The 25,498-nt window shown below is 56.2% G+C and overlaps 1 protein-coding gene across 2 annotated transcripts in view; it reads right to left on the bottom strand.

Moving 5' to 3' along the window:
• Positions 1–2,647: 2,647 nt before the first annotated feature.
• The window catches only part of MYO18B (myosin XVIIIB), a 70,640-nt gene continuing 47,789 nt past the window's right edge, over positions 2,648–25,498 (bottom strand). The window contains exons 39-44 of one of the 2 annotated variants that reach the window (XM_074887202.1): positions 24,775–24,960; positions 14,477–14,610; positions 13,547–13,588; positions 12,746–12,907; positions 4,352–5,631; positions 2,648–3,488 (exon numbers count right to left, since the gene is read on the bottom strand). In XM_074887202.1, coding sequence (XP_074743303.1) covers positions 4,353–5,631; positions 12,746–12,907; positions 13,547–13,588; positions 14,477–14,610; positions 24,775–24,960 — 1,803 coding nt within the window. In that variant the 3' untranslated portion in view covers positions 2,648–3,488; position 4,352. The remainder of the gene's footprint in view (positions 3,489–4,351; positions 5,632–12,745; positions 12,908–13,546; positions 13,589–14,476; positions 14,611–24,774; positions 24,961–25,498) is intronic. The other variant, XM_074887203.1, reaches the window with a different exon arrangement.

Genomic DNA, 25,498 nt, shown 5'->3' with positions numbered 1-25,498 from the left:
TGGGTGCTGGCACGTCCCCCCGGCACCGTGTGCTGCAGGGAAGGAGCGGAGAGGTGGCGGGCTGCGCTGCTGCGGGGGGCAGCCATGCTGCGACGCTCTTCCTGCCCATCCATCCGCCTTCCCCCCCTGATCCACGTCCTGCTTGCTGTGTTTCAGCCCCGTACCCCACATTTCCCGTCCCTCCCATGGCACGGACCCGCTCTGCCTGCCCAGGCCCGCTGGATCCCAGCGGTCCCACCCCATCAGTGCTGCCGCTGAAGTTTAATCAGATTATTAGCAGCTTGCCCAGCTCCTTTGGACAATTAATGAGTCCTACCAATGGCCCACACATAGAGGAATTCCTCGCAGCTCCGTGGCTGCTCCCCCACACCCTGCGTGCTGGCCCCTGTGTGCTCCAGCCCCTGCCCTGCTCACCCCCACATCCATGGCAGCCTCGGCTGGGGGTCTCCAGCCTTCGTCCCCCCAATCCGAGCACCTGGCGCTGCGGGGGGGTGCTGCAGGCAGGCAGGGATCTGTTCGCAGTTGCACCACATCTTTTTTCCAGCTGTTTTATTTCTCCGGAGGCTCCAAGAACATCGCCTGACTCCAGAGCCGCTGGTCCCGGTTTCATTTATGAAGCAGTTGCCGGCGGGGCCAGCACTCGGGATCAGAGTCAATAAACCATCCACGCTGGATGTAATTGCGCACACGAGCTCATTAGAGCTGCAGCAGCACCCAGGTGATCCCGGGGGTTTCCTCCTCATCCCGAGTCCAAAGCTGGGTCCTGCTGACAGCCCCCAGGACAGCCAGCACCAATCCCGCTCCCATCGGCTTTGCACGCCAAGGCAGGAGACGGGCAGAAGGTCCTGCCTGCGCAGACACCTTCCCTCTGTCGCCCTTCCGGGGCGGTTTGGGGGGACAAGGACCGGTTCAGCATCACTCAGGCTGAGAAGTTCATTGGGAAAATGTTCCCATTCCTGCCCAGCTCAGCCGGCACTGCTTTGCAAGATTTTTTCCCTGAACTGTTTGTTCAAATATATTATTTAAAAACTGCAGACAAGTTGGAAGGGCAGACCATGAAGATATCTCTTCCAAACGACACAATCTGTGATTTTTCTTTTTTCATCTGAAAGCACAGAAGGGACTACAGGATTTCTGTAAACTGTTTTTTTCCTTTGAGTTGCATACTTTATGTTGAGAGAACTGGGGAGAAGATGCCTTTCGCTTAGTTTGTGAAATTGCAGGGACTGCAACGATGGCACAGCACACTGCAGTTTGCCAGTTTCAAGGGAAAAAAAGGCTTTAAAAAGCCCCAAGCCGTACCCTTGTTTTCTTACTGGGGTTTCACCAAGCTCTGAGACAACTGGACGTGCTCACAGAAAGCGCCGCTAAGGGGCAGCTCTGCAGGGACCCTGCGAACACGCTGTGGGGCCAACGGCGGCCCCTTGCTTCCCAAAGCGAAGACCGTGTCTGGAAAAACATCTGAAATAAATTATTTTCACTGCACATGGAACAGCACCCGCCACTGGCCGGCCAGGGCAAGCAGGGAAGGTGTAGGTGAAGGAGTCCCCATGGCTGGGCCACGTTGGGGCTTGGTCTGGGGTGTTTTTCTTGCTGTTGAGGTCTGAATCCGACCCCAGGAGAGGCCCGTCCCTGCCCAAAGGAGCATGAAATCCACCCGGGGAGCAAGACTCGCTGCAAGGAGCCAGGCACGGGGTGTTCCAGCACCGTGGCGATGCACAGCCCAGGGCCACCCACCCATCCTGGCCGCCGAGCGCCGCGGTACCTCCCCGGCACTGGCACTACGCTGCCGAATGGCAGCTTTGCCAGGCAGGAAGGGGCAGGATCAGACCCCCCCCAACCACACACACCCGGCTGCGGCGCACGGGGGGCATGTGCCGGCGTGGTGGTGCCGAGACATGCGAGAACTACAAAACCCACTGCCTTTTGTTTCTAGAAACAGCAGAATCATTACAGAGGCCAATTTTAAACTAGTTAGAGGTGATTTCTTCCTTTGCTGTCTTCCTGCATGAGTTTCACATTGTAAAAGAGCGACCTGGGCGCGCAGGGAATGTCACCTCGGGCAGAGCCGCCTCCGGCCCCCTGGGCTGCTGCAGCGCGGGGCTGGCTGGGAGCGAGGGATCGCCGGGAACTGCTGACAGCCTACGGGCGGCCGAGCAAACCGCTGCTGTGAACCCACCTCCGGAGACTTCTGCATTCATCAGTGACAAGGAAAATGCCTCTTGCTGCAAGGCTTTGGTTTAAATTAGAAACGAATGCGAAGAATCCAAAAGGCAAAAACCAAATGCTCAAAACGGCCCGATTTGCCTTTTCAAGCCGCCGTTGTGCTGCAGCCACCCCGGAGGGTCCAACGAGGTTGTGCACATTGCTGCAAATTTCCCAGTTGAGCAAATTACTCAGAAATCACTGATGGAAAGGAGAGATTTGTTCATGTTCCAGTATAATTTTGCCACAAACCTCTGATAAATGAGTAAGTTTGGATCTCTTCTCAGAAAGAAGGTTGAGGCTGAAAAAAGAGCTTTTTGTGAGCGCAGAGAGATGGGGAGGCTGGAGGGTCTCAGGTGAGGAGCCCCCAGCCATGGGACTCTGCACCTTGCTGCATCCACGGACCTGCTCTTGCTGCGAGGAAGGAAAGACAAAAAGAGGCTTGTGTCAAAGAAGCAAATATTTTATTGTGTAAAAACCAAGCAGACATCCGACTACAGCCTCCCATTGCCACACGCACCGCAGCGCTGCCTTGCATGCCACTGGGATGTGCCCAGATGTCCCCAAGGGGCAGGAGCTGTGAAACCACGTACAGATCTGTCTTCAAGTATCTACGGAATTATAAAAGCTTCAGAGAAAGTGTCAGTCCCTGGAAACTGAAAAAATAAAAGCGTATAAAGAGAGATGTTCTGGAACGTGCAGCTCGGTTTGACTGACCCACCAGCTCCACTGTTGCTGGGTGTCGCACTGATACCCAAAAGCATCCTTTGGCCACTCGGCTGATTTTTGAGCAGCGCTACGTGGGATGAGAGATCTGGGCTGCACCTTCTGGCTTCAAAAAGTTTGGTGTTCCTCCAGCTCTTTGCAGCATGGCCTTCCCCCGGCCAGCGTGGCTTGTTATGAGGCATCTGTGGCAGCCGCTGGGTTTTAATTACAGCACCAACTCCTGAGTCAAACGACTGCAGGAGAACAAGGAAGTCCCTCGTCCCAGCGGCTGGCCCTGAGCAACGCTGCGGTGGTGGGAAACAGGGCAGGAGCGCAAAGAAACCACAGTATGTTTAAAAACAAAAGAAGTCTCATCATCTGTAAAACCATCCCATGACTTTTGGGGAGCCACTTTCAGTCTCCGTTTAAATGCCACATCTCCGATCAGGGGCGAGGAGCAGGGAAGCAGATTGCCCAGTTGCGGCTCCTCGCTCGGTGCAGCGCCGAGGCCAGGCGCTGCACTTTATTGAAACAAAGTCTGGAGAAAGTGGGACGTTTCATTATGCAAATTGTGCTTCCTGGAAAGAAATGTTTTATTAACACGCGCTCCCTTCTTGTGTTGGCTTAGTCAATTTGGTCACAGCTTGACATCCAATAAGTTAGTCTAAAGGCAATGGTTTTACAAAATGTTTTTTCTAATCTATTTTAAACACTTAATTACAGTTGCGGCGCATTCATTAGGGACTTTGCTTTCAAACCTGGATTGCAGTAATAAATCCTAATTCTCGAAGTGTCGGTTGCAATACAGCCATTGGCTCCAAGTGGGTGTCAGAGGCAGTTGCTAACTGGGGGAAGCTCGCCTGACCCGGGCGGGACCCCGCTCCTCCGGAGGGGGTGACCTCCAGCGCCCAGCCAAAGCAAATTTCAAATTAATCAAATGAGCTGGGGCAGCTCGGTGGGGCTCAGGGGGATGCGCCTGCGTGGTAGGAGCTGGGGGACACTATTTTCAGGAAACTGGGAGGCCAGGGAGCGCAGTGGACTCAGAGCTGGTGGTGTGGCCAGCTCTGGGGCTGTCCCTGGCACTGCCCCCATTGCCCACCCCCTGCAGCTCCAAAGGGGGCAAGGAGAGGGCAAGGGGGGACTGCTCCCCAGTGTTGCACACCCCGCGGGGCATCCCTGGCACCGTCCCAGCTGCCGCAGAGAGGGGAGCACAGCTGGGCATCGAGGCTGAAGCCGGGCCAGTGCCTCCCCTGCCCGGGGCTGCTCCAGTGTGACAGGGGGGAGCGTGGGGAGCCCCGCTGGCCCCAGACACCCTGTCCCCACGCACTCCACGGCATCGGTGCAGGCACCGCGTGGGCTGGAGGGGCAGTGGCTCGGGGCCAGCGCCGCAAACCTGCCACCGCTGCTCTGAGCCAGCTGCCAGTCAGCCGAGCTTGGTTACCTTAGTCTTTTCCCAGATATTTCCTCATGATGCTGTTGACATCATCTTCCTTCCCTTCTGCCTCTGCCCGGTGGCTTGCTCCGCTGCTCTGGGTGCTGGCTTTGCCGCTGCACCCCTCCCCGTCCCCTCTCTGGGGCTGCGGCCGGCGCTTGATGCTGTCAGCGCTCCTGGAGGAGACGAGCGAGCCAGAGGATGAGGAGGAGTCGGAGAGGTCCCCGGGGTCCTCCCGAGGGACTGGGCTGTGCTTGGCCATGCCCTTCATCTCGGAGGATGCTGAGCTGCCCGCTATGGCCTCATCCTCAAAGCGGACGGTGAGGGGCCGGTGGCCGTCCTTTCTGTCCCTCCCGGGCTTGGCCAGGCTGCTGGTGGAGCGGGATTTGCGAATGGCCGGGAGGAAGTCGTCAAAGTCGACGTTGGTTCTCCTCTCATAGTTGAGGGTGGGTATTCGCCAGCTGAAGGGATCGCTCCCCTTCCCCTCACTGGATGCCGAGCTCAGGAGCCCCCCGGAGCCCATCCCCACCTCCACATCTTCCACCGATGGCTCCAAGTATCTTCTCCAGGAGCTCAGCCGTGGCGCGCCCAGCACCTCCATCCCCACAGCCGGTGAGCTCGGCCGGCGGCTGGAGCTGTCGAAGCTTTGCAGGAGGGAGTCGTAGGAGCCGAACTTTGATGCTCTTTTCAGCGCTGGAGAGCGTGCCGGCTCTGAGGCCATGCTCCGCAGGCTGGAGGAGCGCACGAGGCCAGCGCCTGCTCCTTCACCTTCCCCTGGCTGATTCCCATCCAGCTTCCCCAGGGAATCCTCCGCCACCGGGAAAGCCCGGCAGCGCCGCAGGGCTGCAGCACCAGTGGTGCGGTAAATGGGGAGGGGAGAGGCATCACCCAGCACCGGGTGCCCTTGCTCCCGCTCCACTGCCCGCTGCCGCCGCAGCTCCTCCACGTACTCAGAGAGGGCGGCCGACGAGCTGGGCACCGGCCCTGCTGCCGGAGAGAGCCCCCTCCTCCTCAGCACCCTCGGAGACAGCGGGCTGGGGAACCTCCTGTCCGGGGCGGGGGAGCCCCCCCGCCGCAGCACCGACGGAGACGTCTCTCCTATCCTATCCACAGGCTTTTTCAGGCTCTCCAGCTCCTCTTCGTCTGCTGGAGGTTTTCCATATTCCCATCTTCTAGCACCGAGCAAGGGACTCGGCATCCTCCCCAGATCCGCAGCATCGACGGACCTGGCAGCACCCCGGGAAGAAGCTGGCCGGCTCAGTACTGGTTCCTTGGTGTCTCTGCTCACCCTAAACAAGAGATATTGGTGTTAGTTTAAGCTGCAGGATTTCCAGTGACCATAATGTCGTTCAGCAAGGACAAGGCTGAGCAGCGAGAAGCTGGTATTGGCATGGCAGTCTCAGAATAAACTGCTGCTGCTGCACCGAGCAGTTGGGCAATGCCCAAAGATTTTATCCTAAATAACTCCAGGTCAGCCAACCTGGCAAATCCTTGGTGTAGGGTGTGTGGTGCTTTGGCTCTGCCAAACCAACACATACCTCCAAATGTCCTTTTTTTTCTTGACAGATTATAGCACTATGTAGGATTTATTTTATTTCTGTCAAAGCCAAAGATAATTCACTAAAATTTTATGAAACCAGCTCACAGACCTCCCCCAAATGCATCTTAACATTATTGTGGGGCATGTTTCACCCAGGCTGCTGCTGGGGAGGGAAAACAATTGTGAACTGCATGAAGTAAATAACACCCGTGGGAATGGAACCTCACCCTGCAAACAAGGGGTGATGCAAGGACCACGTGGGCTCCACCGCTGCTTGCCAAAGAGGAGCCACACTGGTCACCGTCCCTGCTGGACCCCGTCCCCAGGACCGGCAGCCCACGCCCGGCAGTCTGCAGGGCTGGTGTAGCCAGAACACGGTGCCAAACTTGAAACGGTGTCGGCTCAGCGTGTTGCTCTTGCTACTGGGATTGCAGCTTGTGCAGAGTGCGTATGTGGAGTGACAGAAAGAGCAATAACAATAATAATAATTATTATTATTATAATATGGCACGGCCCTCTGTGCTGAGAGCAGAGCAGCACACAGCGGGTCTGCAGCCGGGGCCGGCACATGGTGCCAGCCTGCCAGGAGACGATGCCCAGGAGGAGCCTTGCCCGCCAGCTGGTTTTCCTGATTTAACTCCTGCTCCTCTCCCTGGGGTCACAAGAGCTGCTCTGGCACCACTGCGGTGATACCGCTCCCACCCCTGCACTGGCCCCTCACTGAGCGGGATGGGGACATGGTGGCAGCATGGCAGGAGCAGGGGGTGGTCCTGCCTTCCCCAAGCCCTGCCTGTCCCTCCCCAATGGTGCTGAGCACCCGCTCTGCCAGGACTGGAGCTTGGCAGCATCTCCCTGGGCACCGTGGGATGCCGATGCGGTGCCTGTTTTGCTGCTGAAGCCCCTCTCAAGTGGCTGGACCTGGGCACGTGAGGGCTGCAGAAAGGGCTTCTCTGCACCAAGCCCATCCCCTTCCTTGCGCAGCTGATGCACGGAGATGGGGAGGGGCTGCAGTCAGTGGTGGGCTCGGTGTCGCTGGTGACACTAAGCCCCTGATGTGACACTTTACATCTCCCCCCAAGCGCCTATGTTGGCTTGAAGGGCTGAAAAACTGGATTTTGTGCCCGTCCCGCTGTAGGGAAAGGCAAAGGGCCTCCTTGCCAGCACACGGCTGAAACAAAGCAGGGCTCTGCAGAGCTGCGCCGCGTCTCTCCTCGGTACATCGCTTCGCATCAACGATAGCCAGTTACTATCTATAGGCTGCTGGCGCGCAGCCGCTCGCCGGTGAGACGGGGAGCGTAGGAGCCTGCGAGCGACACGCTCTGGCAAAGGCTGTGCCCAGTGCTGGCAGCTGCCGGCACCGCCGGCAGATTATCCCCACTCACAGATACCCCCGGCATTGCTCAGCCAAGGGGCATCTGGAACCGGCCTTAATGAGGGGGCTGCCAGGGCATGAGTTTGTCTGAGGAAGAAAGGAGGAGGGCAAAAAGAGAGCGAAGGGTAGAGTAAAGCAGCAGAACGTAGATATAAATACATCCCTGGGAGGCCGGCAGGCTCTGAGGTGCAGGAGCAGTGGTCAAGTTTGACATCGCCGGTAATGAGGCATCCTGCCCCGGGAATGCTGGCGTTGCCATGGGAACGGGCTGAGCGCGGATAATCCAGCCACCGCGCGGGACCCGTTCGGACCAGGCTCTGCTGACCCGTGAAATAATTTACATGCCGAGATGGGCTGAAGGCGAACTCCCGGCTGGGAAACGCGAGTGATTGCAGAAGTGATGGGGCAATGGAGCAGTTTCAGGTCCCCGACACCTGCCAGCACAGCCCAGGGCACGGAGGTGCCCGCCCGGCCCCGGCGCTCGCCGCCCTGCCGTGCGCCCGCAGCCCGTTAAACGAGCCCAAACCGTTCGATTATTCAATGCAAAATAATTTAACCAGAGGTTTAATCTCTCCAAAACGCGGCAATGTCCAGGGCTACCCCGCGCCACCGCACCTGACACTGCTGAAGCTTCACAGCTGATTAATAGTTTGAGACACTTCGATAATGCCGGTTTTAGGATCCTAAATTGCATTTACCTAAGTAGCTGGTGTAATCCTTCCCTGAGAATTTGTAGGGAAATTGCTCCAATCACTCTCTATGTTTCTGAGTAATATTGTAAACTGACTGCTGCATGACCAGCTTTCATAAATTAAACGGCCAGCTTCAGTATTTTTCTTTGGTTTTTAAGACTGAGATAAAAGTGAGCTGGAGACGTAAGAAGCACTAATGGACTGTGAACACGGACAGTTTACACGCCACTATTTATTGTCCTGTTCAGCATGACGGACAGTTACTATTTTTATGAAAATCTTTAGAGCCTGAAATGGAGTGAAAGCTCCAAACACGGGATCGTTCCTCCAGCTCCCACGGTGAGTACGAGGCCCCACAGCCCCCCGGCTCCAAGCAGGAACCGCTGCGTAACGGAGCATCTCCTGCCCCTGCTCTCCCTGCCCTGGTTTCCAGCAGGATTGCTGAAGCCCAAGCCCGCCCCACCCACCCTTGTCTCTCCCACCAGTCACGTTCATTAAGCGAAACCCAGCCGCAGGCGCCAGGGAAAGGGCTGGTTCCCCTAGGGAAGCCGCATCTCTCAGGGCTTGGCTCCTCGGCCCGTGGCCAGTGCGTGCGGTGTCGGTGCCACAGCTGCACTGAAATCACACCCCCATTTCAGCTCACTGCTTCCTGCAAAACGAGCCGGAGGACCACGAGGTAATTCCTCCCATGCAACAGGTTTCTGATGGAACAAGCCCAGAGGCCTGAGCTGGTGCTGCTGTGGCCAGAGAGCCCAAGCTGCCGTCCCCTGTCACCAGTCAAGCTGTGCCACCACGGCTGCACCCCCCCCACTCTACCAGCACCTCGTCCTCATCCTTTGTTCCTTTAACGCTACCCTGATGGCTACAAAAAAACCCCACCCCAAAATCACAGAATCATAGAATGGTTTGGGTTGGAAGGGACCTTAAAGCTCATCACCCAGTGCCACGGGCAGGGACACCTTCCACTAGCCCAGGTTGCCCAAAGCCCCGTCCAACCTGGCCTTGAACCCTTCCAGGGAGGGGGCAGCCACAGCTTCTCTGGGCAACCTGTGCCAGGGCCTCCCCACCCTCACAGGGAAGAATTTCTTCCTTAGATCTCATCTAAATCTCCCCTCTCTCAGTTTAAAACCGTGACCCCTTATCCTACCACCACACCCCCTGAGTGTAGTGGCTAATCATGGCTACTCCTCTCTTGCCCATACTCAAGCCTCCTCACAAGGCAGGGCTCAAGCGAGACAGTCCTGTCCCATCCTGCAGCATCCTCTGCTCGTCCATAGATCCCCGGCCAAGGGCTGGTGAGCCAGTGATAACTCCCAGGGTTGGAATAGCCCCGGGCAGCCCCGGTGGTGGGTGATGCCGCTGGAGGCAGGGCCACGAGCAGGCAGCAGCTGCCGAGCAAAACTCAGCTGCTTGTCTCCGCGTCAGAGGAGAGGATTTTCCACCAGCCAAAGGCAAACGCAGGGCCCGATGCAGAACTCAGAAGGCATCTCTGTGAGCCAAACGGAGTTCTGCAATATGCCATTCACACCAAAGCAAATGACATACAACAATAATTAGCGAAGATTACATAGCAATTAACATGATTAGAATTATGCTAGTTGAAATAATTTATACAATAAAATCCACACATGCACTGCAACACATGACCAGGGATGAAAGTGTGGCTCGGATGCTTTTCCTGGTAGCTCATAAATAAAGCCAAGACAACTCGATTTCAGGGAGAGAAAAGAGACTGGCCTAATTTCTGTCAGAAGAGGATTTTCTTGTCAGCCGTCATCCACAGAAGAGCTCCCAGTTTCCCATATAATGATTTGCTTTTGACACGATAGTGTTTAAAAATAAACGTGTCAGATCCCCACCAGCCTTGGGACCCGGGCTCCTGCTTTGGTGAACCGAAGCAGAAGGGGAAAGGGTGCCGGGGTGACGCCAGGGCTGTGGGCGCCGCAGTGCCACGGGGTGCAGAACCCAGAGGCAGGGCCTTGTGCTGCAGGTCTGTTCCCTGCCTGCACCTCAGGATCGGGCCCTCTGCCGCAAGGCAACCCCGACCTGCCTGGCGAGAGGCAGAATAAACACATAAAGTTTTGAATTGGCTTCCTAAGAAAAAAACTGATAGTCTATGCCAACTCTGCAACGTGCTGTATTTATTGAGGCTTAGCCCTGCTGGCCAACATTTTGTACAAGCATTTAAATAGCAGAGAATTAAAGAAAACGTTAATCAAATCTCTCATTCCTGTGCACTGCACTGACGATAACAGCCTTCTATGCTTTCCTCTGGCTTTTGGCAGCTGTTTGTTCAGCAAATATCCCATATGTAGTGCTGAGAAGCGAATGCTAGGAAGATTCATTTTTCATTACTGGGTGCTTGTGTAAGACAAAGGAATCTTAATAAGGAAGAGCTCGTTTCGCTGATCTCATTTTTATTACCTTACCAGTCTCATCGTCTGTTTGTTTGCATTTCATACAGCCTCCATCTTAGATTAGCTGAAGCCAACCACAGCTACGACACCAGGATTTGCAATTCTCCTCTTCATGACCCCCAGGACGGAGGCAGATTTTGTCACACTATTTCCAGGTCTAGCTACAAATTGCCTCTCACAAGGGCCACGGTCAGTCCAGCCTACATACATGCCCTTTTATCATAAATACAGTGTATTTCAGCTCAGAAATTTGATATTAGCCATAACTCCTGATTTGCTCCCATTCGCTCATCATCAGAGTTGGGTCATTTGGCCCAAAGACTCCTAAGCAGAACTTAGGAATTACTTTACTGATGGGTGCTGGGGTGGGGTGGGGGGTCCCAATGAGCTCAGCCGGCTGCTCTCAGGGCTCCCACCCATCACACCCCTGCAGGTCCCAGCCCTGCCCCACTGCTCTTAAACTCTGCCTCGTATCAGCAATGCACTGCTTCAAACTGCTCCAGCACACCCGAGGTGTCCGTTGCCAGCGGACTCGCTCTTCAGAAAATTAATTCTGGCAATAGTTATTTTACTGTATGAAGCAGGTGAATGCAGCGGGGATGCATCTTGCCAGAATTGGAGCGGGGAGCTTAATACTAATGTCTGCAATGAAACAGCAGTCTGCAAAGCCTATCAAACTCCATCAGCACGGAGCATCCGTCTACAGACCTGCACATGACCGGGGAGCAGGCGGGTGCCGCAGCGAGATGTGCCGAGCGCCAGCCTGGCCCCTGTCCTGCTTCCGGGGAAAATGGGGGGGAAAGCCGGGAAAATAGTGCTGCATGTCCTGATACACCACCCCCGGGAAAGCAGCGCAGTGGGGAAGGCCCTGACTCAGGGGCTGCAGGCAGAGGTACCGCCAGCCCTGAATTCAGCTGGTCGGCCTTCCCGCCCGCTTGCACCCCGGCTGCCACCTCGTCCCACGGCAGCCACACACAACGTGAGCAGTTCTTTGTTACAAAGCTGCTGTTCTGCAGATCCTCGCATGCAAAATGGACAAACCACCTTCCCAAGGGGGGGATGATGCTCTCTGGAGCCGCTTTGGCCCCGCACTGCGCCAGCCCCAAGACTCAAAGCTCCGTCTAAGCTCCCTCTTGGCTCTCCCAAGCCTCCGAGGAGACCCGATGCCCTTCCCTGTGCCCACCCCCCCCTTCTGAGGCGCAGCCACCAGACCCTGATTTACAAAACACAACCTGCGCAACTGTTTCGCACGAAACACAAAGAACTGGTTTCTCTGCGACCCCACGGTGCCGGGGATGGCTGTAAACTGGGGGGGTTGTCTCTGGGCTGGAGGGTCCCTCCGACGGGCACCTGGGTGAGGCGGCTCTGATCCAGGCTGGGTGCTTGGGCACCCGCTGTGCACTGGGCAGCCCTGCCACTGAGCACCCCGGGGTGGCTCCGCGAGAGCCAGGCCAAGGTGTTTTGCCCATGCGAGTGCTTGGGCCACTCTCCAACTCCCTCACAGCCCATTAGCATTACCGTCAAAAATTAACATATTTTATATTAGAACTGTATAAATGCATACTGTTTCCTCAGCAGCGAAAGGCGAGCATATGGCATACAAATCCTCAAATAGGCTGCATCGCCTCTTTAAATTATCTCTAGAGAATACATCAAGGGATATTATACTGCTTGAAGCATGTTTTTGATGTAGCGACTTTCATCTAGTCTTCCACTGATCCTGGTGTGGCAGCGAGTACCTTCCCTGATTTGATGCTTTGACCTTAAATACCACAGGCCCCCCCCCCCGAGCTCCTTTCTGCATGTCCTGAAAGGAGCCCAGATGAAGTGCCCACTGTCCCCGGGGCAGCATCTGCAGCCCCCCCCACCCTGGTAAGCCTCAGGGACCCCCCTGTCCCTGAGCAGCTGTGGGCACTGCAGCGGTGCCCCCGCAGTGCTCCTCGCTGCGCTGTGGGATCCATCACCCGTAAAGGGTGATTTTACTTTTGTCCACGGGAAAATAAAAGCCAAAGAGAGCACGTGGGAGCCCCTGAGGATACACAGTGGGTTGGGATGCTCGGCTCTGCTGAGGGAGTTATGGGGTGCACCCTCCACGTGCGTCCCCCTGTTCGAGGGGCTGCAGGGTGTGCCCCGAGGGGGCAGGGTGCCCACAGCCATCTCTCTGCGCCTGAACGCTGGGAAACCAGCCCTGCCTGCAGCCTGCTCCTCCCTCTCGTGCCTTTTTACAAAAAAATAAAAATACAGGCAGGTTTAAAATACCTTTGTGATGGCTTGCTGTTGCAAATATTTTTCTACCCTCCATGCATCTGCAAGCTGGCACTAAGCACCTGTGGTTTCCCCACAGGAAAGTCGCGGCGGGCGCCCGTGCCGGGGGTCCCTTACCTGGAGCCCTGGGTGCTGTGGCTCCCCACAGACTGCATCGAGAGGCTCCCGGCCACACTGGTACCCCCCGGGGAAGACCAGCCCACGGACGATCCCGGCCAGGACTTGATGCTCTCTGCAGGCTCCAGACTGAGCGTGGAGCCGACACTGGAGCAGGCGTCCCTGTGGGGAGAGATCAGACCCCGTCAGCTCTGCAAGCGCAGGCAGGAGGGCGGGTGGCACTGGGAAGTGGGAACGTGTGTGAGGGTGAGAGTGGCACAGAGTGGAGGCTCCTGCACAGCTCCAGCAACGGCATTTTTGTGGCACTGGCACAGATCGGATAAAACAAACCTTTCCAGGCAACCTGGTCCTTGTGCCATTGCTGCTGCCATTAACTATTTCCCTCATGCTTTTAGAGGTGCCCTGCAGCCTGTGGGCAGGAAAACCCCACTGCTGCCTGCAGTGCCCAGGAGCAGAGCTGCAGTGATAGAGCCAGTGTGACCCCGGGTACCCCAACGTGCCCTACGCACCCCTGGGCTCCCACGTGGCCAGAGCTACCCCTGCCCGCACGCCAGCACCCCCCAGACCAGCTGCAGCGGATGAAATCCTTTAGGATCGGAGTTTTCCTTCAAAGCCACAGACCAATTTCATCATCTCAAGGTGAGAGCATCCCACCGGTTTAACAGAGAGAGCCCAAAGGGAAAGCGAGTTGGGCGGGGGGACATGGGGGCAGGCTGCGGGCGGCTGGTGGTCTGTCACCCATCGCACAACCCCGGTGCAGCCTCCGAGCGTGGGGCTGGCAGCTCCCCGGGGCTGACTCACGTCTCTCTCCTGGAGCCGAGCGAGTCCCGCGCCGTCTGCACGCTGCGAGGGCGAAAAGAGGGGGTCAGTCAGCCACGGCGCTGCCGATGGCTCGCAACGGCCTCCCCACGGCCACCGCGCCAGTCTGACAGGATGAAAAACTTTGTCGCAGAACATCTCTGGCGAAGGGCAGGGAGCAAAATCCAGCGCTTTTCCTGCAGGCAGCAGCTGCCGAGGGCCCTGCCGGGAAGCACTTCTCACCTCCCGCTAAAGCGTCAGTTGTATTGGAAGTCACTTTTGTTTTACGAAGTAGAGAATTTCTGAGCTCCCGGTTTCTATCTCACCTTTGCCTGGTTTAATCACTGCATAAAGAAAATCTCTTCTCACGGCACAGTGACAAGCACATCTCTGCTTTTTTTTTTTTTTAAATGCATTTATCCATTTTGTCTCCATTTGTCACAATGCCCCTTTAGCAGTGTAGCAGAGGGGAAAATTGAAGAGCTGAAGAAATAATACCTGAAAAATTCACTGGAATTTTTTTTCCTAGTAACCAACCCGCCCAGCTGCACTGGTTCCTGGGGCCCCCCAGCTCCTGGGGCGGATCAAGGGGCAGAATTTTCCATCCATAAACCCAGCGCTGGGGCACCCGCCACACTGCCAGGGACGGGAGCTCGCCCTGTGAAGGGGGCTATTTCCATCCTTTTTGCTTACATTAAGCTGGGCCACGCAGTATGATTCTAAGAGTGATGCTTTTTTCATTAAACCTTCCATTAATATGAAGTTCCTTGTTCGTAAACATGTGGTGCTGCAGCGAAAACGCACGAGGACGGAGCCATGTGGCCGCAGCCACCCTGGCATCGCCCTTGTGCAGCACAGCGTCCTTCCCCACCCCAAAGCATCTGAGCCTGCCCCTCTGCATCCCCCCCCAGCCCCCCCAGCTCCTTGCCTCACCTCTCGGCATCGCTCTCGTCGCTGGACCGCAGCTCTTCCAGGGCCACCTGCAGATCGGCGATGCGCCGGATGGAGGTCCCCAGGTCAGCCTGCAGGACCTGCCGCACCGCCACCAGCTCCGCCAGCTGCTGCTCCTGCATGGACGGCACCAGGTCAGAGCCTGCACCCCGACACGGCACCTGCACCCCGAACCGTGGAGCAGGCGAGCGAGGCATCTGCTGAACCCCCCCTGCAACCCACCCCAGGGCTCCCGGTGCCCTGCCAGGGCTTGTGAGTGGCTGCGCCCTGTCACATGTGCACTAGCTTGTAAAACCCAAACTTCACCTTCCACGAGAAAAGGAGCAAATGAAGCTGAACCCCTCCATGAGCGACCGGCACCCCCACACAGTGGATAAAGGCTCAGAGGAGATGAGCCAAAAATCCCGAGCACAGGGCGGCCACCAGGAATTACTGTGTGGAACCTGAACTTAACCCCAGGGAGGTTAACCCCTAAACCTTGGGTTTAGGCACAGGGCTGTACCAGGGCAGCGTCAGGGTGTACAAACAGCCTTCCCAGAGATCATTAGTAGAGAGTAATGTCTTCCTGACCCAGCCAGACTGGTGTGGGGGAAGTGTATATGTGGCTCAGCCCAACATAGAATATAAAACCTGGACAAAAAATAAAAAAGTTTGAAGAGAGCAATGGGCCACCCACACGTCCCTTCCTGCAGCGGGGGACGCCCAGCGCCACGGCGGTGAGCGTAGAGGGACCGGGGACGGGCACCACGTCCGTGTAGTGACACGGGTGTGAGTCGCAGCTGCTGTACGGTGCCCGTGCTGCGATTTCAGTACATCACCGTATCACTCTGCCAAATCAAAACGTGACACTGATAGAGCAAATGAGTAGATCTGATATTAAACATTAACCCCCCGCCCCGCGCTGTGTGGAAGGTGTAAAAGCACCCGGTGTGACAGCAGCATGTCCCTGCCAGGGATGGAGCGGGGCACAGACCATGGGGTGCTCCCCGGCGTTTCGGGGCTGTTCCTCCGCTCACACCTACCACGCACCTGCTTGGAAACAAAGGCTTTTTCAGAAATGCTGCAGCTGATAAGGAAAACCAGAAACTCAAGTCATAATTTAAACTACAGGGACAAAAAGCCGGACAAGTGGCACAACCTGGATGGCTCCGTGGACCCGGCATCGCCCGCGGCCGGGCGGCCTCGCCACGCACCGAGGACGCTGAGCCGGCACTGCCCGCTGAGCCCATCGATTCCAAGTCCTTTCAGCTAGGGAGGGAATCTTTGTGCCGTTTTCTAAACCATCACACGGCAGAGAGAGAAGGCAAGTGAGCGCGAGCTGCAAATTCACTGTGATTGAAGCTGCCAGCTGTAAAATTGCCATCTCGGTGGTGACAAGGTGAGAGATGATTTGCGGCGCGGGCTGCGACAGGCCGCGGCACAGGAGCCGGCAGCCTGTCAGAGTAAATAATGAAAGCCCTGGGATCACTGGGTGCGCGGGCCCGAGGGGAAGAACGTTTCAGTTCATAAAAACACGCACAGAAACATCCCAGTTCGGGTTGCACAGCATCACGGTTGCTTCTGGAAATGCGCTGGGATTGGTAAAAAACCTGAACACTGCCAAGAAGCTTTTTGAAACTCCGCGTGTCGAAGTCCTTCGCTTCCCTCCTGGCTTGGGCAGAGGATGGAGAGGACCCGTTTTGGTGTGGAAACTCCTCTGGGTCGCGTGGGGATGGCCCACTGTCCGGGCAATGGAGATGCTCCCCATGCCGGGGTCGTGCCCGTGAGCAGCTGGTGGCTCAGGAGGGGGCACATGGTGAAACGCTGACCCCCGAGAGGAGAAAAGCCCCACGGGAGAAAACTCGAAGCTTCCGCTGGCTACGTGCCTGTATTCAGAGATTTGCAACTGCAAGACCAGGCAGTAGAACAACAGCTAGATAAAAAGCTCAGCCCTTCAAACAGGCTGATAAGAGTCTCTATTGAACTAGTTCCTCAGCTCCAGGATACAGCACAAATTAAATATAGTTCAGTGGCTGCATTTAATTCCTTCCCCCATTCTGCTATTATTAACCTGACAGTGACTGGCGGGGAGGCAGCCAGGCACACAGCAGCATGCACCCCTCCTGGCACCCTGACCCTGCTCCCTCCTGGCACCCCGGCCCCACTTTCTCTGGCCACTGACAAACAAAATTCCCCAGGCACAACTGTGAGAGCAGCAAACAGCGTGTCCCCCTGGCTGGTGGGGTTCCCCCCCAACCCTGCTGCCTTCTGCATGACAGCCCTGGGCACATCAAAAGACAAGGGACCACCGTGGAGCTGATGCTGCTGAGCCGGGGCTCAGTCTGGCTCCCCTTGGGGACACCCCAGTCCCTGGGTACCCACAGTCCGTGGCACCCACACTGCACCCCAGAGAGGGGCTGGTGGCTGCAGGAGGGGGCTGCGCAGGGCACCGGGGTGACTTTGGGGACTGCATGGCTGTGGGTGACCTTGGGGTCCCCTTCCCACAAGCCATCCAAGCGGCAATTTGAATGTAAACCTGACAATACCTGTTTGTTAATGAGAGCGGACACTGCTCAAGCACAGTGATGTTGCCCAAGCAGAGGCACCGTCACCACCACCCTGGCTTCCCGGGCTGAGGGAACGCAGAGACTAATGTGGGGCTGCGCGTGCTCGCTCTCTGCCCAGAGACTTGCACGAGCTGATGCGGAAAGTGAATTTTAGCTCTCGGGGCTCAGGTGTTACTATAAAGTGAATTTTGGCAATATAGATCTGCAGCAAGAAAACGTGGGGAAGGGAAACAGTACCATGGGATTTCTGTGCCCTGCCCTGCAGCTTGGGCTCAGCACATCCGCAGCTCTCGAGGACGCTGCAGCCAGCGAGGAGGAGGAGAAGGAGGAGGAGGAGGAGGAGGAAGAGGAAGAGGAGGAAGAGCAGGAGTCACAGCCAGGCCAGGGGTGGAGTGAGGGGAAATGCCCTGAGTAAATGCGCTGCTCAGCATTTTGGGCTCAAATCAGTGCAAAATAGAAAGGCTTATGCTTACAGAGCTGCTCACCACAGGCTGCGAACCCCATGTCACACCCATCCCAGCGCTCGATTCTGGATCTCATGCACGGAGGCAAGTTATGTTTTACTCCATACCATACAATTGTCTCAAGGAAGGGAATAATTATGTCAATATACTTACATTTCAAACACAAAAAAAAAATCTTCATAATATAAACTGACAAGAATGGCCCCAGCGTCAGGCCACTGTTATCCCAGGGAGCTGTTAGACACCTCTGACACACGTCGTTTCAATCTAAATGTAAATGTGAGAAGCATTTCCCTTTTAATACAGTAACTGGTCTGAGCATTTACATCCTCTCTCAGGATGAACTGCCGAGTGTTGCCAGCTTTTTATTTCCTCTGAGCAGAAAACGGGGAAAAAAAACAGGGACAAGATATTGAGAAAACTCCTACCCCACCTGCTCACGTGGCTCTGCTGAAGCAGGGGAGTGGAGCGAGTGGTGGGGCCCCTGTGGCCGTGCCCGCTCCCCATCCCGCCGCACCCCGGGGATGAGCCCGTCCTCCCCCACCCTGGGGAGCCGCCGGGAGCTGAGGGAACCACCCGGCTGCCGAGGCACCAGGCGACAGCATCACCGCTCCCCACCAGCCTCAGCAGAGCCCCACCCCACCCGAGCACAGCAGGACCTGCCCCCCCCCAGTTCCCGGCTTCCCCACATGCTGTGGCTCGGTGGCCACAGCTGGAACCAGCTGGCCACTGCCCTTCGCCACGTGTGAGAAACCTCACACGACGCCAGACGAGGGGCTGCCGGGGAGCGGCGAGATGCGCTGCACTGCGGCTGGGCCTGCGGGGAGGAAAGGTGACTTCACATCATCTTGCCTGCGTTATTTATCATTAATGGCCCATTATTGGAGCCCCCGTGCTCCGGCTGGCGCTGGTGATGATGGGGAACCCAGACTGCTGCTGGGGCGGGGCGGGGCTGCAATCAGAGGAGCCGTGCTGATGAACGGGGCTTATAAAGCAACGGCTGCCGGGGGAATCAGCTCTTTCTACCTAATCAGGGAGGGGGCGAAGGCTGGAGCAGCCGCCCTCACGCTGCACAATGCCTGGGGAGGAAGGCAACAATTTTCCAACCGTTTATAAGATTCTTTTCTCCTGCTACTCTTTAGCCTCTGCAGGGGTAGGATATGCACTGCACCGCAAACCCACCCGCAGGGGGATTTCAGCCCCAGCCACACGCGCAGACCTCGGCCGGCGGCTCGTGCCAGCCCACACACACCAGGAGCAGCGTTGGGGCTGCCCCATGGGAGCCCAGCGACTCCCCAAAATGTGTCCTGCACACTGCGGGGGGGGGGCTGCTTGCTCAGGGTGGGGACCCAGCCACCAGGCCAGGGCCCAGCTGACCGGGAAGTGTCGGTGTGGGACTGAGCTGCCAAAGGGCTCCCCTCAGCCCTTGGAAGCTCCCCCCCATCCCACAGAGAAGCACAGCTCATTGCCTTCTCCCTTGCAAAGCAGCAGATACCAGACTTGCACAAAGCTCCAGGATCTGCAGCTCCTGCCACAAACCAGAGATGGTGAAGCAGAACCAACGGTCCTTTGCTTCATGTGTAGGTTGATTTTCCATTGAAAAGCTCCACTAATTTCTCTCCTGCCTCGCAGCGGTTTGGAGCAGCCCTACCACGTCCATCCTGCCGACCAGCCCACGCACCCGGCCGTGGCACGGGGAGCACAGGGAGAGACAGGGAGAGACGGGGACGTGGCACCAGCCCAGAGCAAGGTGCTCAGCTTCCCAAAGTGGGGCTGGGAGCACTTCTGCTACACGGGCTCAGGAGATTCCTCTGCCATTAAACCCCAGTTCCCCGCTGGCGCCGGCAGATCTGGCTCCTTCCACCAAACCAGCCAGTCACGCACAGCAGACACCAGCCTGACCAGCTCAGAAACCCCGGCTGATGTATATTTTATAATCAATAAATAAAATATATGTTCTGCCTGGCTTTGCATACATTTCCAAATTAGATTCTCCCATTCACAGCGTATTGGCGGAGAGATCGCCCCAGAGCACAGCACTCCCCAAACCCAACAGCACCCGTCCGCTGGCAGGTCAGAAGCATTTATTTTAGAAAGCTGAGGTTAACTTCTGCTGACAGGGAGCCTGAATTAAAGGCTCTCTCAAGACAAGGGGGATGGGATCACACTGGGGGATGGTCAGCACACAGCAAACCCACGCCTCGGCATGGTCTGCTGCTCTCACCCAGGGGGGCTCGCAGGAGGGTGCTGCTGCACATCAATTCTGGGAAGATCCTGACAACACGAGTTACACTGCAAAAAAATTAATTCCTACTGCAAGTGTCACAGCCGAGGGCTCAGCAGCAGGTCTGGCCCGCTGGGCACTGTTCCCTGCACTTCGGGGGCACCAGCAGGAGCGGAGACAGCTCAGCCCCGGTCGGAGCCCTCCGGGAAATCGGGGCGAGGGGACATCTCAGCTGACAGCTCCCTCCCTCCTACCCCCTCATCCCCCAGCTCTCCGCATCCTGGCTTTGCTTTCATTGCTTCTCTGGAAAAGGATTTCCAAAACCTCTTTTTCTTAAGAGCTTCTTTTTCATCTAATTTTGTCTCAGAAGCATTTGAAGATAAGTTAAAAACAGCTAGGAAAAACCAGTAGTGAAATAATTTATGGGACTATAAAGGATGCCAAGGCACCGCAGAGCATCCAGCGCCGCGTCCTCGTCGTCGTCTTTTATTTTTGTTTGTGGTTCTGCTGTCACAACATAACCTTTGCAAGCTCCCATCCACCTGGAGTGAAGTGTAATCTAATTAGTCCAATTTGGGTTTCTTCTATTTGAATAATTTAGCATACACCTGCAGTATTAATCAATCATTATTATTTTTAATTAAGTAATTAACTCGCAGGTTTTCAGAAAGTTTGAAGTGACAAAATTTCTGCGGTTGAAGTCTGGAGTGAGACAGAGCAGAGCGGCTTTTTGTGGTGTGAGCAGCCACAAGTGCTGTTCATTTCCTGAAGAATTTACTTCTTTAATGGCAAACTGCTGTACAGCAGGGCCTCATTAGCACCTATATTTTCACTCTTGTCACCTCCATCACCCAACCTCACCTCTAAGGACGGGCTCCCTTTGATGATAATTGTCCTTACACGTTGTCAAAGTCATCAGCTTTTAAAGAAAAGAGCAGCTGGGGAAGGCCAGGGGCAGGCGGTGCTGGGGCCCAGGGCTGCCAAGACATCAGAGGGTTTGGCTGGGACCCTGCTGGGAGCTGTAGGTTTGCCTGGGTGGGAGCGTGGCATTCCCGGCTGGAGGCATAAACAGCTCCCACTTCACTTCTCAAGTTCACTGAAAGCACCAAGAAAATCTTTAAAGCTTGCAAATGAAAAAAAAAAAAAAATCATGGAGATCAGGCTGTAATGTGCTACAGGATGCTGGATTGCGTGGCAATAACAGGGCTGCATTACAAAGGAGATCTGCCATCACTGGAAGCAGGAAAAAAAGGGTTATTTACACTGTGACTCTCACATTTTAAAAAAAAAAAAAAAAGTGTGAAGAATATCTTCACACCTGTACTTCAGTTTTCAGTAAAAATAGTTAATTATTATGCTGATGAATTTCACAGCTTCATTAAAGAAATGATTTTGAGATAGCGCCTGCAAGCCCCCCACGGCGTGCCCGGCTTGGGGGGGAGTGGAGCTGCCTGGGGGTGCAGGACGGCTGGAGGAGACACAGCGAGTCCCCAGGGCTCCTGCCCGGGGCTCAGTCCCGAAACTCCTGTCCCAGAGCTCCCCACCCAGCCTCTGGCAGCCACTTGATTTCTCCCATGGCATCCCAGTTGTACCAGCAGTGCAGCCATCAGCCACGCAGCCACAGGTACCCCCGTACAGGAACAGGAGGTTCTTTAAGCTCTTTAGTTATTGCTTGGCACCTACTGGAAGAATTACTGTCTAAAAGGTGAATTAGTCCATCCTGGCTCGTTAGGAGTTCGCGTCTCCCCTCCACTGCAGCAAACCCACAGGTAAGGAGAGAGATGCTCTGCCAGAAGCTCTGTGAAAACAGCCCCGTAAAAGCAAGGCAGGGGACAGGGTCCTCATGCAGCGTCCCTGCCCTGCCTTGTCCCTGTCCTGCCCCTGCTCAGGGCTTTTAGTGATGGCTGGGGACACCCAAAGCAGCTGAGACGAGGCCTCTTCCAAACACACCCTTGTCTCCCCAATGGACCCATCTCCAGCATCATCTCTGGAGCTCCAAAGCCAGCAGCCGTGCCCAGCACCCAGCACCATCCTGCCCTAACAGCAGCCTCAGGAGGGAAATCCCCGCCGGTGTGACAGCAGCTCATCGCCCCACACATCCCTGCCCCACGCCTGGTCCCAGCCCCTGCTCCATCCTTCCCTGCACCACACCAGGCAGCTTCACCCCGGGACACTTGCATCAGGACAAGCGCATGCGTGTGCGCATACACGATGAGCAAAGAGATCAGGGCTTGTTTTTCAGCTCCCCAGGACTGACTCTAAGTTGGAAATCCATCTCTCGCTTCTCGCTATGACTCAGTTTCTGCTGTGGCCCGAGGAGACCAGGCGGCTGGGTCTAGCCTGTCAAGCTCTGGGTGTCAGCACAGCAGCTGAGAAATGAGGAGCTGTTGCAGGCTGGGATCCAGATTTTATTGAAAGAGGAGCTACAGCTCCATGGAGGAAATCCAGTACATGCAACCAGAGCAAAGACAGAGACAGCCAGGGCCAAGTACTACCCCCGCCATTAGAAAATATGCCTCCCTTGCTGCGACGGCACCGGGCTTGGAAAGTGATCAAAACCCATTCTTCTTACAAAATTCATAAGGCAGAGCCATCTGCCTGGCAGCCAGCTCTCCAGCTCCCATCCCTGCTTCTCGCTGGATTTTCCCTGCTGCCTGTGAACGGCGCGAGGCTGCCTCCCAACTGCCCAAAGCTGGGTGGAAAATGAGGGAGGGATGAAAATAGCGGTGGTGCGGGGACGGTGGGATGGGATTTTCAAGTGCCTCCACCACTGATAAATACGAGCTGTGAGAATAATATACCTTGTATGCAGGCACCAGCTCTTAGGACCCCAGGAAGCAAGGCGGGATTTCTAACCCAATCTCTACAATGAATTTGTCCCTTCAACGCATCGCTGAAACCCTGACAGCGCGTGGCAAGTCCGCAACCGCGCGACTGTTTATTTAAATACATTTTAAAAAAACCTGTTAGGTGCAGACCATGACTTAAGTAATGTTAAGTGAATAATTCATGCAGTATTTATAATTGATGGGGGATTTAACAGGAGCAGAGCCGTAAGTGGCTTTCTATTAACTATTGATGCTCCCCGCCAGCCTCTCGACAAGCGTGGCGGGGCTCTGTGATCACAGCTCTCCCGCGATGTTTTATTTAAGTGCTGTTAAGGGTACACACAGCCTGGGGGAATGACTCCGCTCCCTGGGAACACCACAGCAGCCCCTGGCTCCCCACACAGCCGTGCCATGGGGGGCTCCCGGAACCCCGGTTCCCACGGAGCGATCGCCCCGACCAGCCGCCGTTGTGCCAGCGGGGAGGAACCCGGGGCTGGTGCGATATGTCCGGGGGAGTTCACCCACTGTAGGGCTGGCCTGGCTCCTTCCTCCTGCCCCTGCTGCGCACGTGCCAGATGATAACCCCAAATCCCTGGGTGTCCGGATAAACCCAGACCCCTCAGGATTTGCTTATGGGTTTGTCTGTTCACGGGGCTTTGTGTCTTATTCCAGGGACGTGCTTCTAAAATCCCTTTCAGACTTCTATGCAAACTTCATTTGTGAGAACAGAAGCGTGATAAGAAGACCAAGTATCTTGCTACACCCATCATTCACATCCCCATATGAAACATTCAAAAAGCTTCTAAAAATATATGTGCAAATACAAAAATACAGTTAAAAGAACCCACCCATATCCTAACAGACAGCGCATCTGTGTTCCAAAACATCGCGTTTCTAACAAAGCTGCAATAAACACACAGTTATCATAGCAACTGAAGCCGTGTCTCGCTCAGCGCCCGCAGGGAGAGTGTCAGGATCCGGCCCCAGGGTGGGTTGCTCAAGCCCCGCGGGCAGCCCTGCAGCCCAGGGAGCCACTCGCCGTGCCCGGCGCTGGCACGCACCCAGCAGAGCCTCTCGTTTGAAAAATCTCATGACTCTAAAGAGCATCAGTGGCTGCACGACTCCAACCTAGAGGGGAGACTCGTTTGGTGCCCGGGGGAGGGTGTCCCGGCAGCCGGAGCTGTGTGTGAGCACGTAGGATTCAGGCTGGCAGAGCAAGGACAAAGCCTTGTTCGCGGCACAGGCAGGGGATGAGGAATAATTCACACTAAAGCACCATTCCCTTCAGAAAGGCTGGCAGCCTCAGGGCGAAATAAATGCTGAAATCTCCTTGATTGTTAAATAAAAGATTATTGATAAAATAACTGCTTCTAATGTGGCTCTGCTGCCAGCAGAAATGCAATATCTTTCAATTACTGCTTGGAAGCAAGGCTTTCCTTTTGTTTACTGGAAAAAAACAACATGAAAAGAGATGCTCGTAAAGGACTATAAAATGAAGGTGAATCTATTTTTGCCGTACTCCAAATACAGCTGGGGCTTTGGGCACACAGAGCAGGTTCGACGCCGCCGTGCCGCAGGGCAGGGATTTGGCAAAGCCAGGAGCACCACGAGGAGCCGGCGCTTGGGCTGAGCCCCGGCACACGAAGCTGGCTTTCGGCACGGGGTGGGGCTGGCAGGAGGATGGGGCGTTCTCCTCGTGCCTGGGGAGCGCATAGGTTCTGCCTGACACGAGGAAAACCAGCACATGGCGCTGCAGGAACGACCTGAGCAACTTCTTGGTATTTCTCTGAGCCTCTCCTGGAGCAAAACGCGGAGCAGAGGGACGGCCCAGGCTGTCAGCCCGGCCACGGAGAAATGGAATGTGAGGTGCTTCAACACTCAACAACAGCTTCAGTTCAACGATTTGGGGCTGCAGAGAGACGCAAAACCCCTCACTGCCCCTCTGAGCGCTCCCCAGCTCCGCTCGCCACAGCCGAGCCCAACGCCCCAACATTAGCAGGACGCAGGGCAGCCGTGGGGAAGTGGCCTGGGAAACGCCTGCGCGGGGGCCAGCTAACAGCAAGTTGGCCACCTCTACCCCCAGACACAGAGCACACAAAATCACTTTTCTGGGGCCCTCAGGCCAATCTGCAGGTTGCGGAGGGGTAACCTGCCACAGCAGCAAACCCCCACCGAGGCCCCGGGACCGCGCGAGCCCAGGGGGGCAGCACCCCCTTACCAGCTCCACACGCCGGCGGCTGGACTCCAGCTCCCTCTGCACCAGCTCGTCCATGTCAGCCTTCATCTCCTCCATCCTCCTCTGGTAGTACCTGGTGCTCTCCTTCTCCCGCGCCTCTGACTCGGCCGCCTTCTCCAGCTCCTCACCCATCTTGATGATGCTGTCTCGCAAGCGCAGCACCAGCACCTGGGGAGGGGGGGGTGAGGTGAAGCAAGGGAGATGGAGGTGAGGAGCATCGGAGCTCTCGACAATCACCAAGCGATGTGGGGAGCACTCCCTCCCCGCCCCACACCGCAGAGCCAGGCACTAGTGTTGTCAACATCACACATCGCTCGGAAACATCATGAGTGGCGGCAGCTGCCTGCAGCGGGTGCGGAGCCCGGTGCCCCCAGTCCATCCCTGCGCCCAGCTCCACACCCACCACCCCGGGCAGCACTCTCACCCAGGGCCGCACGGCATCCCCGGGGCTCCCACGGAGCTGGCTGCTGCTCTGGGGGCACAAGAGCATTTTCCTTCATCCCTGGGCTGGGCTCATTCGGGCAGCACGATTCAGGGAAAAGTGACAGTAAAAACATATCCTGGGGTGCCAGCAGACGGTGCTGAGGGATGGGGACAGTGAAATATTGTGATCGAGCCTGACGGCCTGACTCCTGGGTGATGCCAGAGCAGGGGGGTGCCTGGTGGGAAGGTGCTGTGATGGATGTGCTGACTCAGCACACACCGC

Source organism: Strix uralensis, chromosome 17 (genome assembly GCF_047716275.1).
Source record: "Strix uralensis isolate ZFMK-TIS-50842 chromosome 17, bStrUra1, whole genome shotgun sequence".
Classification (NCBI taxonomy): Eukaryota; Metazoa; Chordata; class Aves; order Strigiformes; family Strigidae; genus Strix; species Strix uralensis.
This window is presented reverse-complemented; position numbering and strand designations above follow the sequence as displayed.